Source organism: Malaclemys terrapin, chromosome 4, assembly GCF_027887155.1.
Source record: "Malaclemys terrapin pileata isolate rMalTer1 chromosome 4, rMalTer1.hap1, whole genome shotgun sequence".
Taxonomy (NCBI): Eukaryota; Metazoa; Chordata; order Testudines; family Emydidae; genus Malaclemys; species Malaclemys terrapin.
Window position 1 is genome coordinate 28,320,609 of NC_071508.1, and position 19,261 is coordinate 28,339,869.

A 19,261-nucleotide genomic window follows, 5' to 3' on the forward strand; every position below is an offset into this window, starting at 1 on the left:
CAGGTGGCGAGCCTCATCCTGACTCCCATGTTGGTGCTTTAACAAGACCATCCTTTCCCCCTTACTTCATGCAACGATTCCCTGATGACTGTTCCTCCCTCCCCCATGTGGCATTTTGACATCACATTCACACGGCGCTTTGCACTAGTGATTCACATTTTGCAACTATTCCTTTTCTTGCCACATCAGGGTTGAGAAATGATCCATAGTCCCTTAGCTCAGCCCTAGGCCGGGACTTCTGGCTGGTAGCAGGTGATGTCTGTTATGACACAGACCAGAGAGTATCAGTGCAGGGAGCCAATCAGTGGTAAGGGAGCGTGGCTTCCATCATTGCTAGGCCCTGCTACTGGGGTGGGTATCAATTCAGCTGCAAGGTGAGTCTTATGATTCTAATTGTTTTTTTAAATGCAAACTAGATCTGTGTACAGCAGTTGGCATTTTGGGTTTGCAATCCTTAATGCTGACTACTGGTTAGTGTAACTGCGTGCCTGCACCATGGGCTGTGCAGAGCCATCTGCGTACTGTTTGTTGGGATCGTACAGAAAGACATAATGGATTCAAGTAGAATTTTAATCTGCACATTAATTGCAAACTAATTAGCTTGAGTTGCTGCCTTTGTTAGGCACTGCACATCCTAGCCAGAAGTACAGCAGGTTAAGTCCTTCCTTAGCAGTGGAACCATGAGTCAAAGGCACAAGGATTGATAGCTGTCTCATGCCTGTCTAATGGCTCTAGAGTAGGTTCTGCAAGGGATATCTGTGGCTCATTATGTACAGCGTGGTCATTGCTCAGGCGAGTTTCTTGTTAGCTGTCACGTGGACTGGATTCTCAGGGCCTTCCTGACAGCACACGCAGCCTAGACAGTCTTCAGAGATGCAACGCCACCTTGCTTGGAGATTTTTTCCAAAGCTGATTAGTGCTTTTTAGGATGAAGGCCGCAATTTCCGTAGTGAGAGAGAAGCCCCTTTTGTGATAAGATTAAATGGGGGAGTAGAGGCAAAATAGCCCCACAGCAACAAGTGAGGGAGGGTGACCTACATTTGAACAAGGAACAAAGGGTTCAGTTTCTAGGCTCTGGTCTTGCACTGCAGCACCCTGTGCCTCTCTGCAGGGGCATGCTCCGTTGCCAGTCTGTGTTAGACCTCATTGCTTGGGGAGGGCTATCCATTCAACTGCAAGCTGTGGGCTCCCTGCCCTGGCCCATGCTATGCAAGAGGTCAGACTGGATGATCACAAGGACCCCTTCTGGCTTTGGAAGCAATGGCTTCCCTGCTTCTGCTGTCTGACAAGGCTGGGGCAACTCCTCACTTTATAGAGGGGAGAGGGGAAGGCTGGTTTCCTGTCTGAGTAGGTGCGACCACATGGATGCTCACCCCTTCCCTTGGCAAGTCTCGCGGCATTTTATCGAGATACTGTGCACCTGCTAATCAAAGGGACAGAAGACAAAACCCTGCTCCAAGGTGGGTGGTTTCTCCATCCCTGGCATCTGCCTATCTCTAACACAGACAGGCAGGGCGAAAGGCTGCTCCCAGCTGCCCTGCATTCTGCTGTAAGCCAGAGCACAGCCTGGCATGCACAGGGGTGCAGTCCCCAGGTTCCCATCTGGCAGGTTGAGTCACAAGCTTGGCTAATGTCTCACCTGGGGCCTCAGGGTCACAGCCATTGGCTCTTCCTGCTATGCTTCACAGCCTCCTCCTGTGTGTGTTAATGTTTCGAACTTGGCCATTTTGGGTTCACATCGTCCCTTCTAGAAAAATCCTCCCCAGCAATAAGTGAGCGCTGCGTGGTCCAGCCACACTGGTTGGTGGGATCTATCTCCCCTACTAAAAGGCCAGGGAGTCTGAGGTTCTAGGAAACACAAATGGGTCTTAAAGGAGAAACCAGAGACTAAGGAAGGTCAGGCCTGGTCATTACTTGGATGTAAGATCTCCCAGGAAAGCTCAGCCATGTACCAAGCAGTGTGGGTGACTTAGCATCAAGCCCATCTCAGCATGGAGCTTAATGCTGCCTCTCATGCCACAGGGGGGTGACTAACTTTCACAGGGGCACAAGACTTTCAGTGTTACTTAAATTGAGTCTCAAACACTAGCTGCATTGTGCAGTGACTATTGCAAAAAGCCTAGAGGAGGAAGGGAAGTTGGTGGGTGATGGATCAGGGCTGTGGCACTAATACACATGCACTTCTGACCATGTTAAATGCCATTCTGGGCTCCCAGGAGCCCTGATCTAAAGTCCAACAACGCCAAGGGAAAGACTCCCAGTGGCTGTAATAAGGTTAGATCAGGCCCACATCACTCATGTTGTCTGCTTGGCTAGCATAGAGGGGGGGTGTGTGTGTTATAAACTGTTCTGCTAAGCTATGCTATAGACATCACTAGTGCAAAGAGGGCAACTGGAATAGAGAGTCACGAGAAACAAGACAGCAAATTAAACACAGACAGAATCATGGCGACAAATCCAAGTGTCTGCTCTGGGGTATGAATCATCACCAGACCTCGATTTAAGCAGAATAAGTTCAGCTCTGGCTCTCATTATCCATGTGATCAACGCAGTACAATAGTAGGTCTCCCTCCTGCAATTGGATCTGCTGTCGAGGAGCCCAGTGGCAGGATGGGGGCCATATTTAACACTTCTATTGCAATAGCAGCTGAAGGGGGCCCCATTGAATTAGCTTATTTTATTCTGATTTCTTGGTCTTCCTAGTCCAGTTCCCATTTCTGTGAGAAAAGAGTCTCCACTCGTGAAGCCACTGGTCATCACTGGGTTGATAATGCAGACTCTGCAGGGTTGCATTGTTTTTGCAGCCCTAAAACAAACCCCACAGATAACTCCTGTCAGGAAACTATGGAGTGAGATTTTTGGAAGCAAGAACCTTCCTTGTCACAGGGAGTTGGGAAGATACTTTGCAATTCCACAGTGCTGTCAGAGTGCCGAGAAGAGCAAGTCTTTAGACAGAAAGGAGTTCTTAGCCTTAACTAGAGCAGAGCTAGGACTCTGCTAGAGTTTACTGGCAACTAGGTCCCAATGGTCCCCAAGCCTGTGGCAGTTCAGATGCAGGGCTTTGACTCAGCTAGTTCTGGGTTCCTGAACATCTAGAAATGTGTGGCTCAAGGGAGGTAGTGGAGTCTAGTGGATAGGGCACTAGACTGGGAAGCCAGAGACCTTGGGTTCCATTCCTCACCCTGCCAGTGGTCAGCAGGGCAACCTGGCCTGGTGCAGTCACTTCCAGTACCACCAGTCACACAGTGAATGATTCCCCCTCATCCTAGAGCACCGCCTAGCAACAGGGCACCCTAACACCAGGGTTACCATCCCACACCCCTTCTCAAGCCCCAGAGGACTCCACTACAGGCTCGCTCACCCCAATAAATATCCCTCTTGGGACCAGTTTATTAGTAAGCTACAAATTATCTGAACAGTGCAAATTATCCATAACCCAAAGTCCCAAAACACAGTCCATTTATCATCTCCTGTGCATATAGCCCTTGGGAACCCCACACCATCTTCCCTCAGCATAGCACATATCACACTCCAGCATCTTTCACCACACCTGGACTCATCTTCAGTTCTCCTTCCACCTAGAATGCGCCCCATTCTTCCCAGCAGGAACCTGCCCCAGCCTCTCTGCTGGGAGTTTAGTCTCCCTAGGAGATCATCCCTCACTCCCCCTGTTCTATTAAGCTCTCACCTCCAACAGGAGACCCCAGCACTGTCCCTCTGGGTTTCAGTCTCCTCTAGCACAGAGACATCACTAGGTAACAAATCTGCTGCTATTCTGCCTTTAACTCTGGTCAGTTCCTCTTACTGTTCTTCAACCCTTGGGACCCTTTCTGCCTCTCTCTGCTCCTTTATAGCCCAGGTGCTGGCCCCCCACCTTCTTAACTGGCCAAACTGGGAGCACCTGTCCTGGTACAGGCATGCCTGACCTACTTCATTTAAAGGAACTAGCCAGCCACTGACACAAGTGTTCAGAAATCACAAGTTAGTCCCCCTGCCCCTATTCTCCTAAATGAAGTTGGCTTAAAATCATGATGTTCTTTAAATGATTTTTTTTGTTTCTGAAGTTGGAGACTTTAGGGGGTCACATTTCTGAGTTTTTCTCCACGAGCCCAAGGGCTAAGAACTTCCCTTTATAATAAAGGCAAACTGAGAGCCCCTCATCATCCTAGGACTCCAGGAGCTGTGACTATAAGAAAAGCACCAAATATTGCAAGGCTTGCCACAGAGTCACAAAAGTTGAACACACTGCCCTGCCTCCGTTTCCCCTCCCATCCTTAGCCTGTCTTGTCTATTTGACATTGTAAAAGCTCTTCATGACAGCACCTGTCTCTATATGTATGTATTGCCCTTAGCACAACGGGGCCCTGATCTGGGTGTTACTGTAATTTAAATGCTAATCTAGGGACATCCTGCAGCCTGGAAGGAGGGTGGAGAGATTGGGGAAGATGAGGGAGCTAAATACTGCGGCTTGGCTGGCCCCTTTCAGATGGGAATCCTTCCCCTGACACACACTTTTATTTCCTTGTTTCAGGCTCCTGGGATGCTGACACAGCACAGCTGGGAAAATATGAAGATCTTGTGGCTGGCAGCGGTGGCGTGGTGTGTCCTAGCACCTCCAGCGCAGGCCAGCAAGGTGAGGGACAGAGAGTGGGGAACAGTTATGGATGCAGTCACCAGCCTAAGGTGCCACATGCAACTGAGACAGAGACGATAGGGAGTGTGCTTTTTCATGGAAGTTTGCAAAGTTGGTGGATATTGTAACAAATTGGCACATGTATGTGGGGGGGAGGGGTGTATGGCACTGCCTTCTTCAGGATGGAATTGGAACTGCTCACCTTTGTGTCATATGCCCTATACCCCAAACAGCTAGTGGAGATTCTCCTTCAGCCTGTGTTTTTGGAGCTGGAGGATTTGAGTTCTAGCCCCACTGTCAGTGAAGCTCTGGACGGCCAGGGTAGTGGGCGATTCAGTCCCTATAACAATCTGTTTGGAGAGCTCCTGGCATCTGGCTGAAATATGTCATTGCTATGAAACATGCAGAGCAGGAAGAGACATGAAGGAAAGTTACCCCTCATTGGGGAACATCTCACCCGTCTCACGCCATGTGGGGGAACTCATTGAACAGCTGCTCATGTGCCAGTCACTAATGCCAACTCCTCTCCCCATGCAGAGCTCGGAGGACATCCGCTGCAAGTGCATCTGCCCCCCATACCGGAACATCAGTGGGCACATTTACAACAAGAATGTGTCACAGAAAGACTGGTGAGTTACCCTCTTATGGGAGGCGTGTGGGATTCCCCTGTCAAAATAACAAGGGGCTTGACCCAGGAAGCTCGGACCTGGATCTGACACCCCTGAGGTTCAAGGGTTTTGGGCTTGAAACTGGGTTCCATCCTTCTGCAGTGGAAATAGATCAGAGACCATGTGTAACAGCTCGGGCTGGGTGGAGCTGCTTAGCTGAGCCCTTGCTAGCTATTTATACACCACCAGTCTCTGCACCGCATGGTGATGGGCACTCTGCTCATCTAGAGAGAGACAGGAGTCTGGCAGACGGGGTTCCATGGCCCTGCACCCTCTGGAGAGCCTAGTATCCTGTAGCCCTTGTGCTCTGAGGATGATAGCGGAAAGACTTTAGTACCATCTTAACCCCCTTCCCTGGAACAGCTGAGCTGTTAGTGTAGTTCTCAAAGCACTTTACAAAGTATCATTAGCTAGATATTGCCGATGGGGAAACTGAGGCCTTAAGCTGAGGAGTGACTTGCCAATGTTACATAGCGAGCCAGTGGCAGAGCTGGGAACAGAACCCAGGAGTCCTGAGTCCTAATCCCCTGAATTGACCACTAGACCACCTTGCATAATAAAGAATGAGAGAAGAAAGAACCTAAACATGTGATGCATCCACCTGATCGGTTTAAAATACCCACAATGCACCACTGCAATAAGTGTATCTGTGCCATACCCAAAGGCCACAGGGCCTTTCCTTCTCTGGGTTGCTCTTTGGTTACTGAAGTTGGCAGCCTGGCTGTTTCCCCAGCATCTCTGTCTTGCACAGCTGCAGGGCATTGTCCTGTGCAGAGGGTGCCCTCTACAGATAGGAGAAGAATCACCTCTCGCTTGAAGTCATCAGCTTTCTGTTGCAAACAGGAGGTGAAGTAGGGAAGCAAAGAACCAACTTCAGCTTCTTCATGGCATTGTGGTTAAGGCACTAAATTGTGTGGTGGTTGGGGCTGTGCCTTTAAGGGCTGGGAACTGGATGCTGAACAAAGCATGGCTCTTGCAAACACTTTAACCACTGGTGATATCTGAACACCCTACACGGGCGGGTTAGGAGACCAGGGTTCAAGTGTCTGTTCTGCCACAGACTCTCCTGGTGACCTTAAGCAAGTCACTTATCTCTCTGGGCCTTCGTTCCCCACCTGTACAATGGGGATAATATTTCCCTACCTTCGTGTGACAGTGGGGTTACATTCACCTATGCGTGACAGATATTGCAGTTGTGAGGATCCCATAAGTAAACAGATGGATAAATTCATGGCTTTCAGGACCAATTCACACTTTGCCGCAAGTCTGGCTCTCCGCTCTGTAATACAGGGGTAACTCCACTGACTTCAGTTACCCTGAGCAGAGAATCAGATCAGCTCCCTTGCTTATGTTCAGAATTAGTCATTTTCCCTGCACTCCATTTGTTTGGATTATGCACATCTGTGGGATTTGCAATCTCACAATGGCCCATGATTGGCATAGCAGGGGGGCTGTGGCCTGGTACACTGGCAGAGCTGGGGGTGGAAGAGGAAAAACCAGCTCAGTACCTAACCATCTCATACCTGCACTCTCAGCAACTCTGTAATTGGCTCGTTCCTGAGTGCTAACGCCATTTGCCAAATCCCAGGGCTAAGAAGAAAGTGTCGGCGCTGCGGGGGTGTCCTCTGGGGGTGTCTGCACAGGGCCATGATCACTTTGAAGCTGCAACCTGGATTGAACAAAGGCCTTTGAGCATCAGTGAGCAAACTGTTCCTTATCTAATGACCTCTTTGTGCTTGTATTCAGGCTGGTTTACATAGCAGTGTATATTTCACACCCTTGGGGGCATGGGGTGAGACTTTATTCTGTTAAAATATGGGGCATTTTGCTGACTCATTTACAGGGAGGCATTTTGCTGAATCATTTCCTTTTCCTTGTCATTCCGTTGCCTTTGATTTCAAGCTTTATAACACGCTTCATACACATTCAGAAGGCAGGGCTTTAATCCGTTCTCAAGGACCATTTTTCTTACTTTGCTTATCTGTAAATGTTGTTTCTTATCAGTAAATGTAAGTAAACAATCAGTTTCGCCAGACACACCTAAACCAAGGACAGAATATTTCCATCAATAGTAATCGAAATGTACAGACAGGCAAAGTAAGAAAAATGCTCCTTGAGAGCTCATTAGAGTCTCACCTTAAAATGTGTTGTAAAGCTGGAGTTAGAGCAGGGCACCAGTTAGGTAGCTTTAACTTTTTGAATCTCAACATCTATTGTCATTAAATAATTATTGTCTGCCCCCTCCAGGATTTCCCGCAACTGTGAACATTTAAATCACTAAAAATTGAAAAAAGTGCTTCAGAATCAACATCACTATTATCTGTCAAGATTATAAAAAAATAAAAATTTAATGGTGCCAAGCCTAGGCACAGAGATCTGTTAGTTTATGTCAGGAGAGCGACAGGACTGAGGGGCTGAAAATTACAATGATGGGCCGGCCATTAACTGAGTAAGTTAGAGCTACTTAGCCTCATAATTTCTACTCGTCAGGTCAGTGAAGCTAGTTTCTCACCAGGATCCTGTCTATCTGCACCAGTTCTCTCTTGGCATAGGCCACAGCTACAGTTTTTTTTCACTGATTTGACTATTTCCACAAGGGGGAAGAGGGTGTTTTTCACCAGAACTAATTAAATCGGAGCAGCCCCTAGCGTAGACCCAGCTAAACTGCTGTACAGGTGCCTTTTACCTGGGTAGCTTCTTCCCTTTCTTGTAGGGGCATAACTATACCAATACAAGCACCTTGATACTGAGAGGGCTGCAGCCACACCGGGTGCACTGAACAAAATAGGAAGAAGCACAAGAGACCAGAACAAATGGTTCTGGGCCAGAGCCTCACCTGGTGTAAATCATCATAGCTCTGTGGCGATCACCAGAACTCTACTGATTTACACCCGCTGAGGGTCTGCCCCATGATTCTCCTCCCGGCAACGGGATGCTCATCTGTATGATACTGTCCACCCACTAGGTGGCACGGTGCGTAACATGCCTTATGTAACCTCACCTCAGCAATGCTGGTGTGGCAGAGGATTAAAGGCCCTTGCACTCAACACAGCTGGTGGGGCTCTCTGAGAAGGAAGCTCTGTAGCCAGTCCATATCTGGCACAGACTCGGAGCCTGACCTGCTAGGAGCAGCCCTGCAACCCACCATGTACAAGAAGTACGTGCTCCCCCCCAAATGCCAGGCTGCAGTGAATTTACACTGTCAAGGGTTTTTCCCCGTGTGTGTGTTTAGTGGTTCGTGGGAATCAGCGACAGTGATGAGCCAAGCTGTCAGCCTCCACTGTGTGCTGCTAACATGAAAATCTGGGGCCACAGCTAGGCTTCAGCCTTTGCCTCCGAGGGAGCACAGGGAGCAGCGTGTCCTAGACAGGCAGAGCTGGGGCTTGTTCCTGGCATGCCCTGCCAAAGCTGCTTCTCTCTTCCTGCAGTGCACGGGAATTGAATGCCTTTGAAAGGGGTGAGGTCTGGGAGCTACTGAGGAGAGCAAGGCACAGTGCACCTGTCTGCATTGTGCCATAGCTCCACACTGCTCTGCCGGTGTCCTTCAATCCTGACCCACAACCCCCCTGCTAGCCCAGCCCTGGACTCCACACACATTGCTCGCCTCTGCCCACGCCCCTCAGTCCTCACATCAGCTACGGTGCCAGGCCTTGTTCTCCCCCAAAAGACTGTCATGTCATGGTGCTGTGTCATGTGACCATACATCATTCACTGACTAGGCTGAGGCCAGAAAACTCATTGCACTTGTGACCTAACATTTGCACCCGTGTGCTCCTGGGGGTGCCTAGAAGCTGTAGCCGGCTCAGATCTCTGAGCAAGTGGAGCCAGTCGCGTGGCTGGCCTGACTGGAGCCTGCGGGATCTGTTTAACCCCAGAGCAGGGACAGCAGCAGGGCAAGATTCCCCCCAAGCCACCCCTACGCCTCAGCCCTGCCCCTCTCTGGGGGAAATCAGCCTCCAGGGCCCATTCAGGCCTTAGCCTCTTTGCTCAGAGGGCTAATTAGTGTGGGGTGGCTTTAGAGGCACAGCCACCTGACCCCAAGGCACTCGCTGAGGCCGTCCTCCTCCAGCCCCAGCTCCGGGGGCGAGTATCTGGGGCACCCAGAGCTTCAGCCAGCCCACGGCCACCTCCCGTGTAAAGTGATCTGAGCAACTGCTGAGCTCTCCCAGCTGGACTGAGCACAAAGGGGGCTGCTGGACGCAGACAGGCCTGGTGGTTCTCCACCAAGCTATTGGTGCTGCCTAGCATCACCACTAGGGTTCTCCATGACGGCTGGCCGTGCTCCGGGCCCCAGAATACAGGCACCTGCCAGGAGCTCAGCCACCTGCCCCACCCCGCCGCTGACTCCGGCTCCTTTGTGACGCAGCAACTGCCTGCACGTGGTGGAGCCGATGCCAGTGCCAGGGAATGACGTGGAAGCCTACTGCCTGCTGTGTGAGTGCAAGTATGAGGAGCGCAGCACCACCACCATCAAGGTAAAGACGGGCCGCTTGTGCCCCTGCCCCACACGCTCCCGGGCAGAACCTCAGGGGCTGGACGTGGACAAAGGAGATTGCTCTGGAGGCCTGATGCCTGTTCTCCAGGCAATGGGGGAGGAAGGGATTCCTCGCTTGTATTCTTTCTTGTCCTCCAGCTTGGGGAGGGGCATAGTAAAGACTTTCCACCCCCCTTCCCCACACCTTTTCCCCTTGTTGGCTCTGGTCTGGGGATGAAGACACTGACCCCCTCCCCTTTGGGAAGGGTGTCGACATTGGGAGATGGAGCAGGGCGCCCAGCTGCTGTTATTGTTGTGAGTAGCTGTGAGGTGGCCATGACTTGGGAGGCTGGCCAGGCTCCTCCCATGGCCCCCTTCCCCAAACACCGCATCAATCTCCTCCTCCCTGCCGAGCCCTCCATGCAAAGCCCCCTGCCCTCCTGGTTCCTCTTTCCTCCCCAAAGAAATCAGCCCAGTCTCACTCCCCTCCACTTTTATCATCAGCCCGCTCCGGGCCATCCCCAGGTGTCTGCTCTCAGGCCTGCCAGCAGGTGCAGAGCACACACTAATTCTTCCCCGTGGGTGCTCCAGCCCCAGAGCACCCATGGAGTCAGCGCCTATGTCTGGGAGGGAGGCTGGGATGGGATCCCCAGTCCCCTTCACTGAGGCATTGCCAGACTGCAGCACAGCAGGGGCCCCTCTAGCCTGGTATCTTGGCTCCGACAGTGCCTCGTCCTCCATCCCGTGGATAGTTATGGACTGAGCTGCCCATTGGCGGGGGGGGGCGGGTGAGGAGGGCGGGGATGTTTCCTCCTGAGCCCATCAGTCAGTGGGTTGACTTGGGCAGGAGGCTGACTGGCCCCCAGCCCTGCAATCGCCACCGACGTCCCAGAGCCCCTTTTGATGTGCCCACAGATCATCATCATCATCTACCTCTCAGTGGTGGGGGCACTGCTGCTGTACATGGCCTTCCTCATACTGGTCGACCCCTTGATCCGGAAGCCAGACGCCTACACCCAGCCCCTGCACAGTGAAGAGGAGAACGAGGTCAGGGGGCTGCAGCGGGTGATATGGAGGGTGGGCATGGTAGGAGAACCTAGAGGAGGAGAGAGAGCAGGGTTAGGTCCTGGGAACGAGGGCAGGCAGACACCAGGGGTCATTATAGCTGATGTTTCTCATCTCCCATCCCACCTGGGTCTTGCTGGGGCTGGCACTTTTTACATGCCAACTAGAAATCTAGAATTTTTCGTTTTGTTTTATTTTTTAAATCCTGGATCTTGGTCCATGTGACGCTCTGAAATGTGAAGCCTGCGGATGCAGGTTTCCCAGGGCCCAGAGTGGGCCTGCCCAGGGCGGTTAGCAGGGGACTTTTGTGGTCCTGCCCATTTGTGAATTGGACGGATTTTCATTTGCTGAATTGTGGATCGGATCCAAACAAAATGCTCCCATCTGTGTGCAGCCCTGGCGGCCCCCACCTGGCAATACCCTTCAGGGGGGGTGCAGGAGGAAGGTCATTTGGTGAAGGCCCAGACAGTGCTGGGAGGCAAGAGAGCTGCATAGAGGAGCTGACAAAACTAGAGCTGGTGCCTTTTGACTCTGCAGGGGTGCCAAGGGCTGCACCCCAGACCCCCTATTCCAGGGGCCCCACCTGGACCAGGAGCTGCACTGAGGCCACACCCACCTTTGGCAGATCCCACTTGGCTGCATTTTAGGGATCAGCAGTTGATTGGGCCTTTGTGCTGATGGGCCTCGATTGGGCCATTGACTCCCCTTAACATCCAGTCCCACCCTGCCTGCTTTCATTCACGCCTCAAACTGTCTCATACCGTGGAGGGGGTTGGTGGTTTTTTATGCTGTCCTCACGGCCAGGCCCTGTAATGTTTAATCTTTCCCCTGCTAGATCCCTGCGTCCATACAGTGCCCTGGGCTCCGGGCTGAGGGGATGCATGTGCCCCATTATTACAATTGTTCTTCCTTTTGGAGGTGACTTTCTAAGCCAGAGAAGGCCCAGCCCTCAGCAGTTCTGACTGCTGCTCTGTCTTGCTCGCCATAAACACAGGCTTGGTTTTCAAATTGGCTTGGGATGTTTCCCGCGGTAACGTCCTGGCTTTGCGTATGAGCCAGGGAGTGATGTGAGGATAAAGGACCTGCTACTGCTAGTAGCTCAGGGAGATCTCCTTTAGCTCTGGTGGATTTTAGAGAAGGATCAGCACGTGTGAGATTGGCAAACAGCTATCACGTGGTCTTGCTGCCACATCTCTGTCCAAAAGCCACTGGTCCTCTCCTGAACACAGCTCTGGACTCAGGCAACACTTCCATTGACTTCCGTGTGGATTTCAGAGCCAGGGCAAGGATTAGGCCCTTTATATCCTGCCTTGTCTGTCCCCCCCAGCTCCCATCGCTTGAGCAGGGAGGCCACCACGTCCCAGCCCCCAGAGGAAACGTAGATGAAGCTGGTTATTAGTGGGCGGTAATGGTAGTCCAGGTGGCAGGGAGTGGAGCTGATGCACACACAGTGATTAGCTGTAATGAGCTAATTGTAGCCCTGGCTCGCACTATAATTGAGAGATACAGGGGGTGGATTATGGAAGGTGGAACGTGCGGTTCTGGAACCCAGCATTTCCTTTAGGTGTTGGTTGTTTGGAGCTGCTCCGTGAGCCGGGACCATGGTGCTGGACAAGCTGGGGTTGTGTTGATCACTAGATGATCCCTTCCCAATCAGTGGAGCTTCTGGGCTGAGGTTATCATGGCCTCTAGGAGCCACCCTGGCTCCAGTCTCCAGGCAAGCTCAGTCCTGAGCAGACTACCCAAACAAGGGCTGGCCCAGGAGCCCAGCGGCTGCCATTTCACTGCCATGGTGCATGCCCAGGTTCTAAGATCAGGCCCTGGCTCCCAGGAGAGACGAGGCAGAGAAATGGGGCGAGGCAGCCCCCTTGGCAGGGGGAGCCATCTCAGACCCTTCCAGACAACCCCTTCTGGGTTCCCTAGACAGTCACCCTCCTCAGCCAACGGCCTGGTTACTACCAGCAGGGGCACAAGGAGGATAGGGAGGGGATGCGGACAGGCGAGAGAGAACAGCCATTGAAGGGATGGTGCCGAGGCCTTGAGAGGGGGCAGAACTCGCTGTATCCCGGGTGCTGAAAGCTCCCAGCTGCCCTCAGCCGGAGGCGAGTCTCTGCCCCCAGGCCGGCTGATGCTGGCTCCGCCCAGCCATGCTGAGCTCTGGTGTGAGACGCTGCGTGCCACCGGCGGCACTGGGCATTGTCCCAGCCCAGCAGCGGGGACAGCCCTAGGGATGGATTGCGTGCAGCACGTCTGGGCCCCTCGCCTCAGTGTTAACAGGCCCTGGAGAAGCCCACCCTAGGTCAGGCAGAGAATTACCAGGATATGGGGCCTTAAGGAGTCAGGCGGGGGAAGAATTTCGACCCCAGGCCACGTCGCTGAAGGCAAGACACGAGCTCAGCTCCCCCTGATGCAGTTGTACCCTTAGAGCACAGCCTGCTCTTCAGTGGGGCAGGGGAACCCAACGTGAACTTTGGGGAGAGCCCCCTTTCCTGTCCCAGCCAGGGGCAAGGGACGGTTCTGCAGGACGGGATATGCCCCAAGTGCTTAAGGGCGCTTGCCCACGGCGGCCTGGTGTCCCTGCAGCCGTTTGTGTTGAGGGGACCTTCCTCACTGCGCCTGCCCCTGTGCACTAAGAGAGCACCGCTCAGGAGTAAAATGAAAGACACCTGCCTTCCTTTCAACCACCTGGCAGGCTTGGCAGGGCCCCCTGCTAGCTGCTGGGCGCATCCCCTCCCAGCGGATTAGCTGTAATCCAGGTGCCCGGACACGCTTTGAAGAGAGGAAGCCAGTGTGTTTCCTGAGAGGGCGTGTGACCAGCCTGGACATGTTCAGAAATACTCCACCCTCCCTGGGACTGATCATGGGGCACCCACACGGTGATTGACAAACACTAATGGGGGAAGATTTGGTCTATGCAATGTGAGGCTATGCAGAGCCCAGAAATCTATTTGTCTGCTCAGTGCTGCGATAGAACCACTGGGCCCCATTCTCGTTTACACACTTGTGTATTGTTCTAGCTCCACTGCCTTTCCAGAGCACCCCCTAGCAGCACTCCAGTGCAATAGCCACTCCACCTCAGTTCCCCAGCTTGTCTTCGCTGCTCTACCTCCAAAGCCTTCTGGGTCGCAGAGGGTTAGCCCTCCCCCTGGCTCCTATGTGGTCCTACTCCTCCCGGGGTTCTCAAAGTCCAAAACAAGTATGAAACAACACATACTCTTCCCTTTCCTCCAGGGGATCTGCGAGGCACCAACCTGTCCCAGTCCTGACCCTCAGCTAGCCGCCTTCCCATACCAACTGCTCTCTCTACCTGCCTCCCTCCAACTGGTCAGGGCTCTTCTTTTTATTAAGCCCCTCCCTGGAAGCCTCCTGCTCCAGGTGACTCCAATTTGAGCTAACTGGGCTGCCAGGAGTTCATTAATCCCTTCCTGCCGTGCATGGAGGCTTCTGTGTGGCTTTGGGGAAGGGATGGAGTGGGGGCGGAGCAGGGGTGGGAAGAGGCAGGGCTGGGGTGTAGCAGGGGCGGGGCTTTGGGGAAGGTGTGGAGCTGAGTGGAGCAGGGGCGGGGCTTTGGGGAAGGGGTCGAGCAGGGACTCTGGGGGCAGGACAGGGGCAACTTTCCTGGCCGGCTCAGCTGGCCGCGGGATGGGGCTGGCCGCTGGAGCAGCACGCAGCTGCGTAGGGCACCGGGCAATTTGGGGCAAAGTCCCCGCCCCAACTGGACTCCTTCCCCAAATCCTGACCCCAGCCCTGCCTCTTCCCCAGAGCATGCTGTGTCCCCACTTCTCCTCCCAGCACTTGCTGCCGCAGCTGTTTTGCAGCGTAACAAGCTGTGGGAGGGAGAGGGAAGGAGTGGGAACGCGGTGCACTCAGGGGAGGAGGCGGGGAAGAGGCAGGGCTGGGGTGGGGATGGAGTCCAGTTGGGGCGAGGACTTTGGGGAAGGGGTTGGAATGGGGGTGGGGCAGGGGTTGAGTCAGGGCCGGGAGAGAGGGGGTGTTGAGCACCCACTGGCGCCAGGAGAAGTTGGTGGATGGGCCCTGGCCGGCATGAGCTATTCAGCTGCTCCAGAATCCTTCATTTTAAAACCAGTAAGTGTCTAGGATTCATGGCTGAACCTTCCATATGGGCCCCAAGTGTAACCAGTGCAGTGATATCTGCCTGAGTCTGCAGACAGCCAGAAACAACTCCCTTGTCCCAAGTTCCCAACCCAGAGGACTTCACTCCCACCCCTAGCCCCGTTCTATCTCTGCTTTGTCCCTGTGTTCTCCCAGCACCAGGTTTTTTGCACCTAAACTCTGAAGCTGCCTTTCACCCACAAAAAACAGACACATGCTTCCTTCTAACTGAGGAACGACAAACACCAGATCTGAGAGAGAGAGAGCACCATATGTGTGTGTCTCCTCTGTAACACGTTGCGCCTGCACTGAACCCACAATGGCAGCAGACTCAGTGCTGTGGCTCAGAAGGCCCATGGTCATTTGTACCATTTTCCAGCATGCCCAGAGCAGCTTACACCTGAGAGGAGCTTAGCCCAGCTCCTGTTGGCTGGGGAAGGGAGCAGCTTGGAGAGCAACTGCTGCAGAGCATGAGGGGTCTGGCTAGCAAGTGTGCCGCACACACTCTCAGAGGGCATCTGGATCTCCTGGTGGGATAGCCCTTGTTGGGGGTCCACTCCTCCTTCCTGCTGACACGACATCCTCCAGAATCATGAGCGAAGCACTGAGCATGGATCAACGTTTGGTCCCGTTAGAGCAAATGAGAGTTGGATCACTGACTTCATTGGGACCAAAGCTGGGATGAACAGCCATGGACTTCAACCCCTTCAGTGCTGGTCCTGCAGTTCCTGCGCTGCCATGAGAGCAATGGACCATCAGATGGATATGACAGCAGACTGAAGCCAAGGAGTTAATCACTGACTTGTCCCCCCCCCCACACACACACACACCCCTTTCTTCCACACCACTGCTCTGCTCCCTGCTAAGCCTGGCAGCTGTGCAGCCTTAGAAGCCGTGCCCTCAGGGCACTGCAAAGGAAGGTGCAGTTAGTGGGCGGCTCTCAGTGAGGCAAATGAGGCATGTTAATCCCTTATGAGGTATGTGGCAGCAGAGGAGAAGGGCCCGGAGCCGGTCAAGAAATCCCTTCAGGAACTGGGGAGCCATGCTGAGCTTCAGCACAGAGATAGCCCCAGCATCTCCGGCTGCGGTTACAGGAAGTAATGCTTCCTTTTGATGGAGAGATTTTGTGCAAGTTCATGTGGCTGGGCAGGACTGAAATGCAGCAGCCCCGAGACACAGAGGGCAGGGGGAGATTCCTGGGAGGGAAAGGGGAATGGGTGCGAGGGAGTGGAAAGCGAGGAGTCTGAGAGGAGGGAATTCACATTAGCAGTGTAGAGCACTGGCCCTTCTAGTTGCTGGCCTAAAGAAAGGGATAAGAGCCTACTACAGGTACCTCCTAGAGGAGCTGCTCCTTTAGCTCCAGTGCTGGAGGCCTGTGCTTTTAGCACAGGTGATCCTAGCTTTAAGCCCAGTTACACTGAGGACCCACTCCTCCAGTATGAGTTGGTGGGAGTTGGACACCTGTGAAAATCAGGCCCGCTCTCTGCAAGGAAAACTCAGTCCTGAAATAGCTCTTCATGTAAAAGTGTCTCCAAACACTGAGCAGCCTTTTTCTGTATTAGAGATACCACTCCTTCACCCCACTCACCCCCTTGACCTCCTGGTTCCTTCTCTTTGCATTGCAGGAGGCCCGCTCACTGGCAGCAGCTCCCGCTCCCACCGGCGCCAGAGCCAACACAGTGCTGGAGAGGGTGGAAGGAGCCCAGCAGCGATGGAAGCGCCAGGTGCAGGAGCAGAGGAAGACGGTTTTTGACCGACACAAGATGCTGAGCTAGAGCAAGCCAGGCATGAAGTGACAGCCCGCTGGGGACAGACAGCTGCAGCGTAGTGGGGATAGGCCATGTCTATCTCACCCAATAGGACCCCCACAGTGTTTTGTTTGAGCCCCCCTAACCCATCCTCCCCCCTGTATTGGCTTTCATAAAGCAAACAAGGCCAAAGTGCCTGCCCATGACTGTGCCCTCTACCCCCTTTGCAGCCTAAGCCAGAGGCACCCTGAGCTTTGCCCAGCTGAGGGCCCCATTGACAACTGCCCTCAAATGGCCCCAAAGGAATCCCGGTGCAGCCACGGTCATCCTTAATAAGGAGACTGGCGGAGACTACAGCTCCCAGCATGTACTGCTCCAGCTAGAGTCCAGCGGTCATGACAGAATGCTGCACGCTGGGACCTGTCATTTCTGCCGGCTGCACCTCGGTGTTAAAAGTTGTGGCAAAGGTGGGACCCAGTTTTCAAACTCCCTTGCCTGCATTTGGCACTTTGCGTGCCCCTCTCCGGAAGCATGTCACATGGCATGAAATAGCCTTGAGCGAGGGCATTGTAATCACTGGGGAATCCCTGTCCCTTGCCTCTTCCTTTGAGCTATCATGTAACAATCTGCAGCCTGGAGAAGTCAAAGAAAACTATTTAATGAAACAAAGCTGGTTTCAGCTCATTCCTGGCTTACAAGGGAGACAGATACCTCAGCACATGGCTTCTGCCAAACCTGTTCTGCCACTGTGCTGTCAAGTCACAGCCCACTGGTCTTAGCTGAGGGGCTGTGAACCCAGAGAAACCAACAAGGGAGGAAAGCTTGTGTCTGTGCTGGATGAAATAAGCCAGTTCTGTACACGTGGGAGCTAGGGTGCAGCTTGTCCTCCAGTAGAGCTCATTTTCAACAGGAGGCAGGATTATTGATTATTTATGGATATTATTTACACCGTCTCCCAGTTCTACGCCATGTCAGGGCACCAAACATTCTACCATGTACCACAGGGAGCCAGACTCTCACCTGGGGTAAATTGGCATAGTTCCACTAAGGTCAGTAGAGCTACCTTCATTGACAGCAGTGGAAGATCTGGTCCCAGAGCCTTTTCTGTAAGGACGCTGCTCTGGACACAAGAGACCTGGTTCTCCTATCAGGATTTGCACTGGTGTGACTGAGAGGAGAATCCAGTCCTTTGAATTCAGCTGCTGCTCTCATTTACTCTGGTGTAAATCCGCAGTAACACCACTGACATCAATGGGGTCTCTCCAGATCTACACCAGCATCACTGAGATCAGAGTCTGGCTTCTGAGCCTTCTGTCTAACTCAGCATTGTGAAATTGACAAGTGTTGGGTACTAACAACCCAAGGAGCCCTGGAGCGGGGGAGGAAAGGCCGGATTCTCATTTACCCTAAGGCCATTTTACTCCACATTAGCCCTGCACAGTGGGAGTAAGTTACAGGCCTGTTTACACTGGCAGAGCGAGGCACACGGCCATTAGTGTCAATGAGACTTTAGAACAAAGGTTTCACTATGTTTAGGAGGTCTGGAACCTAAGCCCCTCCTGCTCTCTGGGTCACAGAGCCCTGAACATTTACTAAAGATGCACTTTAGTTTCTGTAATGCATAGAAGTAACTGTCTGAGATCTTTGACTAAGGTAAGTATTCCTGCTGTGTGTGAGAAAGCAAAGTAATTAATGGGTGTATTTATTCATCTGTTACTCCAATTTGTTTTCCCCATCAAGAAAGTTTGCTAAGTGCTTGAGTTTTGTTATCATGTAGCATCGCTTCTTTAAACAGAAAGAAGGGTGTGTGACTGGAGTGGCTTTTTTTAACTGAATACCTTTGCTGTGTAAGAATTAAAATTTCTATGCTAGGTTGTGGATCCCTGGTTTTCAGAGCAAAATTAATTGTGGCCTGGGAAGAGGAGACAATGGGTACTATTGGCAGCTGGGGGAAGGGAACATAAATATAACCAAAAATTTCCCTGTGCTCTCCCAGCCTTATGTTAAACCTCTGCCCAGGCTCAGCTGATGTGCAGGGCTTACCTAGTCAGATAATGGGATTCTCTGACCTGTGCTATGCAGGAAGTCAGACTCAATCAGAATAGCGCCTTCTGACCTCAGCATCTAGGCTGTTGGCTAAGGGCCTAATCCCAAAAGGTTCTGAGAAACTGCTTTGACTTCAGTGGTAGCAGAGAGTGGGAGAATACTTCATGGGGTACTTAGGACTGGATCCAGCAGAGGGCTAACGAAATATATGCTGTCAGTTAAAATATAAAGAGCCCTCCTGGTTTATTTTAGGCCTGCATGCCTGGAGAGATATATATATATATATATCACACACACACACACGTCTCATCAGTGCTTTTCTTGGGACCAGGGGCAACGGGCAGCCATGGCTTGGTGTTACACAAGGGATAACTATGGCCCCATCCATTCAACAGGCTTTCATATCAGCCTACTCTAAGGCTGAGGTGCACCTGTCTTTTACAAGGTAAATTTCTTTCCTGTATTTGCATCTGCGTCGTCAGTGTGAAATTCACCACTGATGCCCTGTGTCTGC

At 52.6% G+C, this 19,261-nt stretch overlaps 1 protein-coding gene across 1 annotated transcript; it reads left to right on the forward strand.

Moving 5' to 3' along the window:
- The first annotated feature begins 297 nt into the window (after positions 1–297).
- On the forward strand, positions 298–18,581 carry TMEM9 (transmembrane protein 9). Its single transcript, XM_054027891.1, has 6 exons — positions 298–374; positions 4,532–4,633; positions 5,171–5,262; positions 9,668–9,776; positions 10,691–10,822; positions 16,579–18,581. Exons 2-6 carry the CDS (start codon positions 4,541–4,543, stop codon positions 16,726–16,728), a joined length of 576 nt encoding a protein of 191 aa, XP_053883866.1. The 5' UTR covers positions 298–374; positions 4,532–4,540; the 3' UTR covers positions 16,729–18,581.
- The last annotated feature ends 680 nt before the right edge of the window (positions 18,582–19,261 follow it).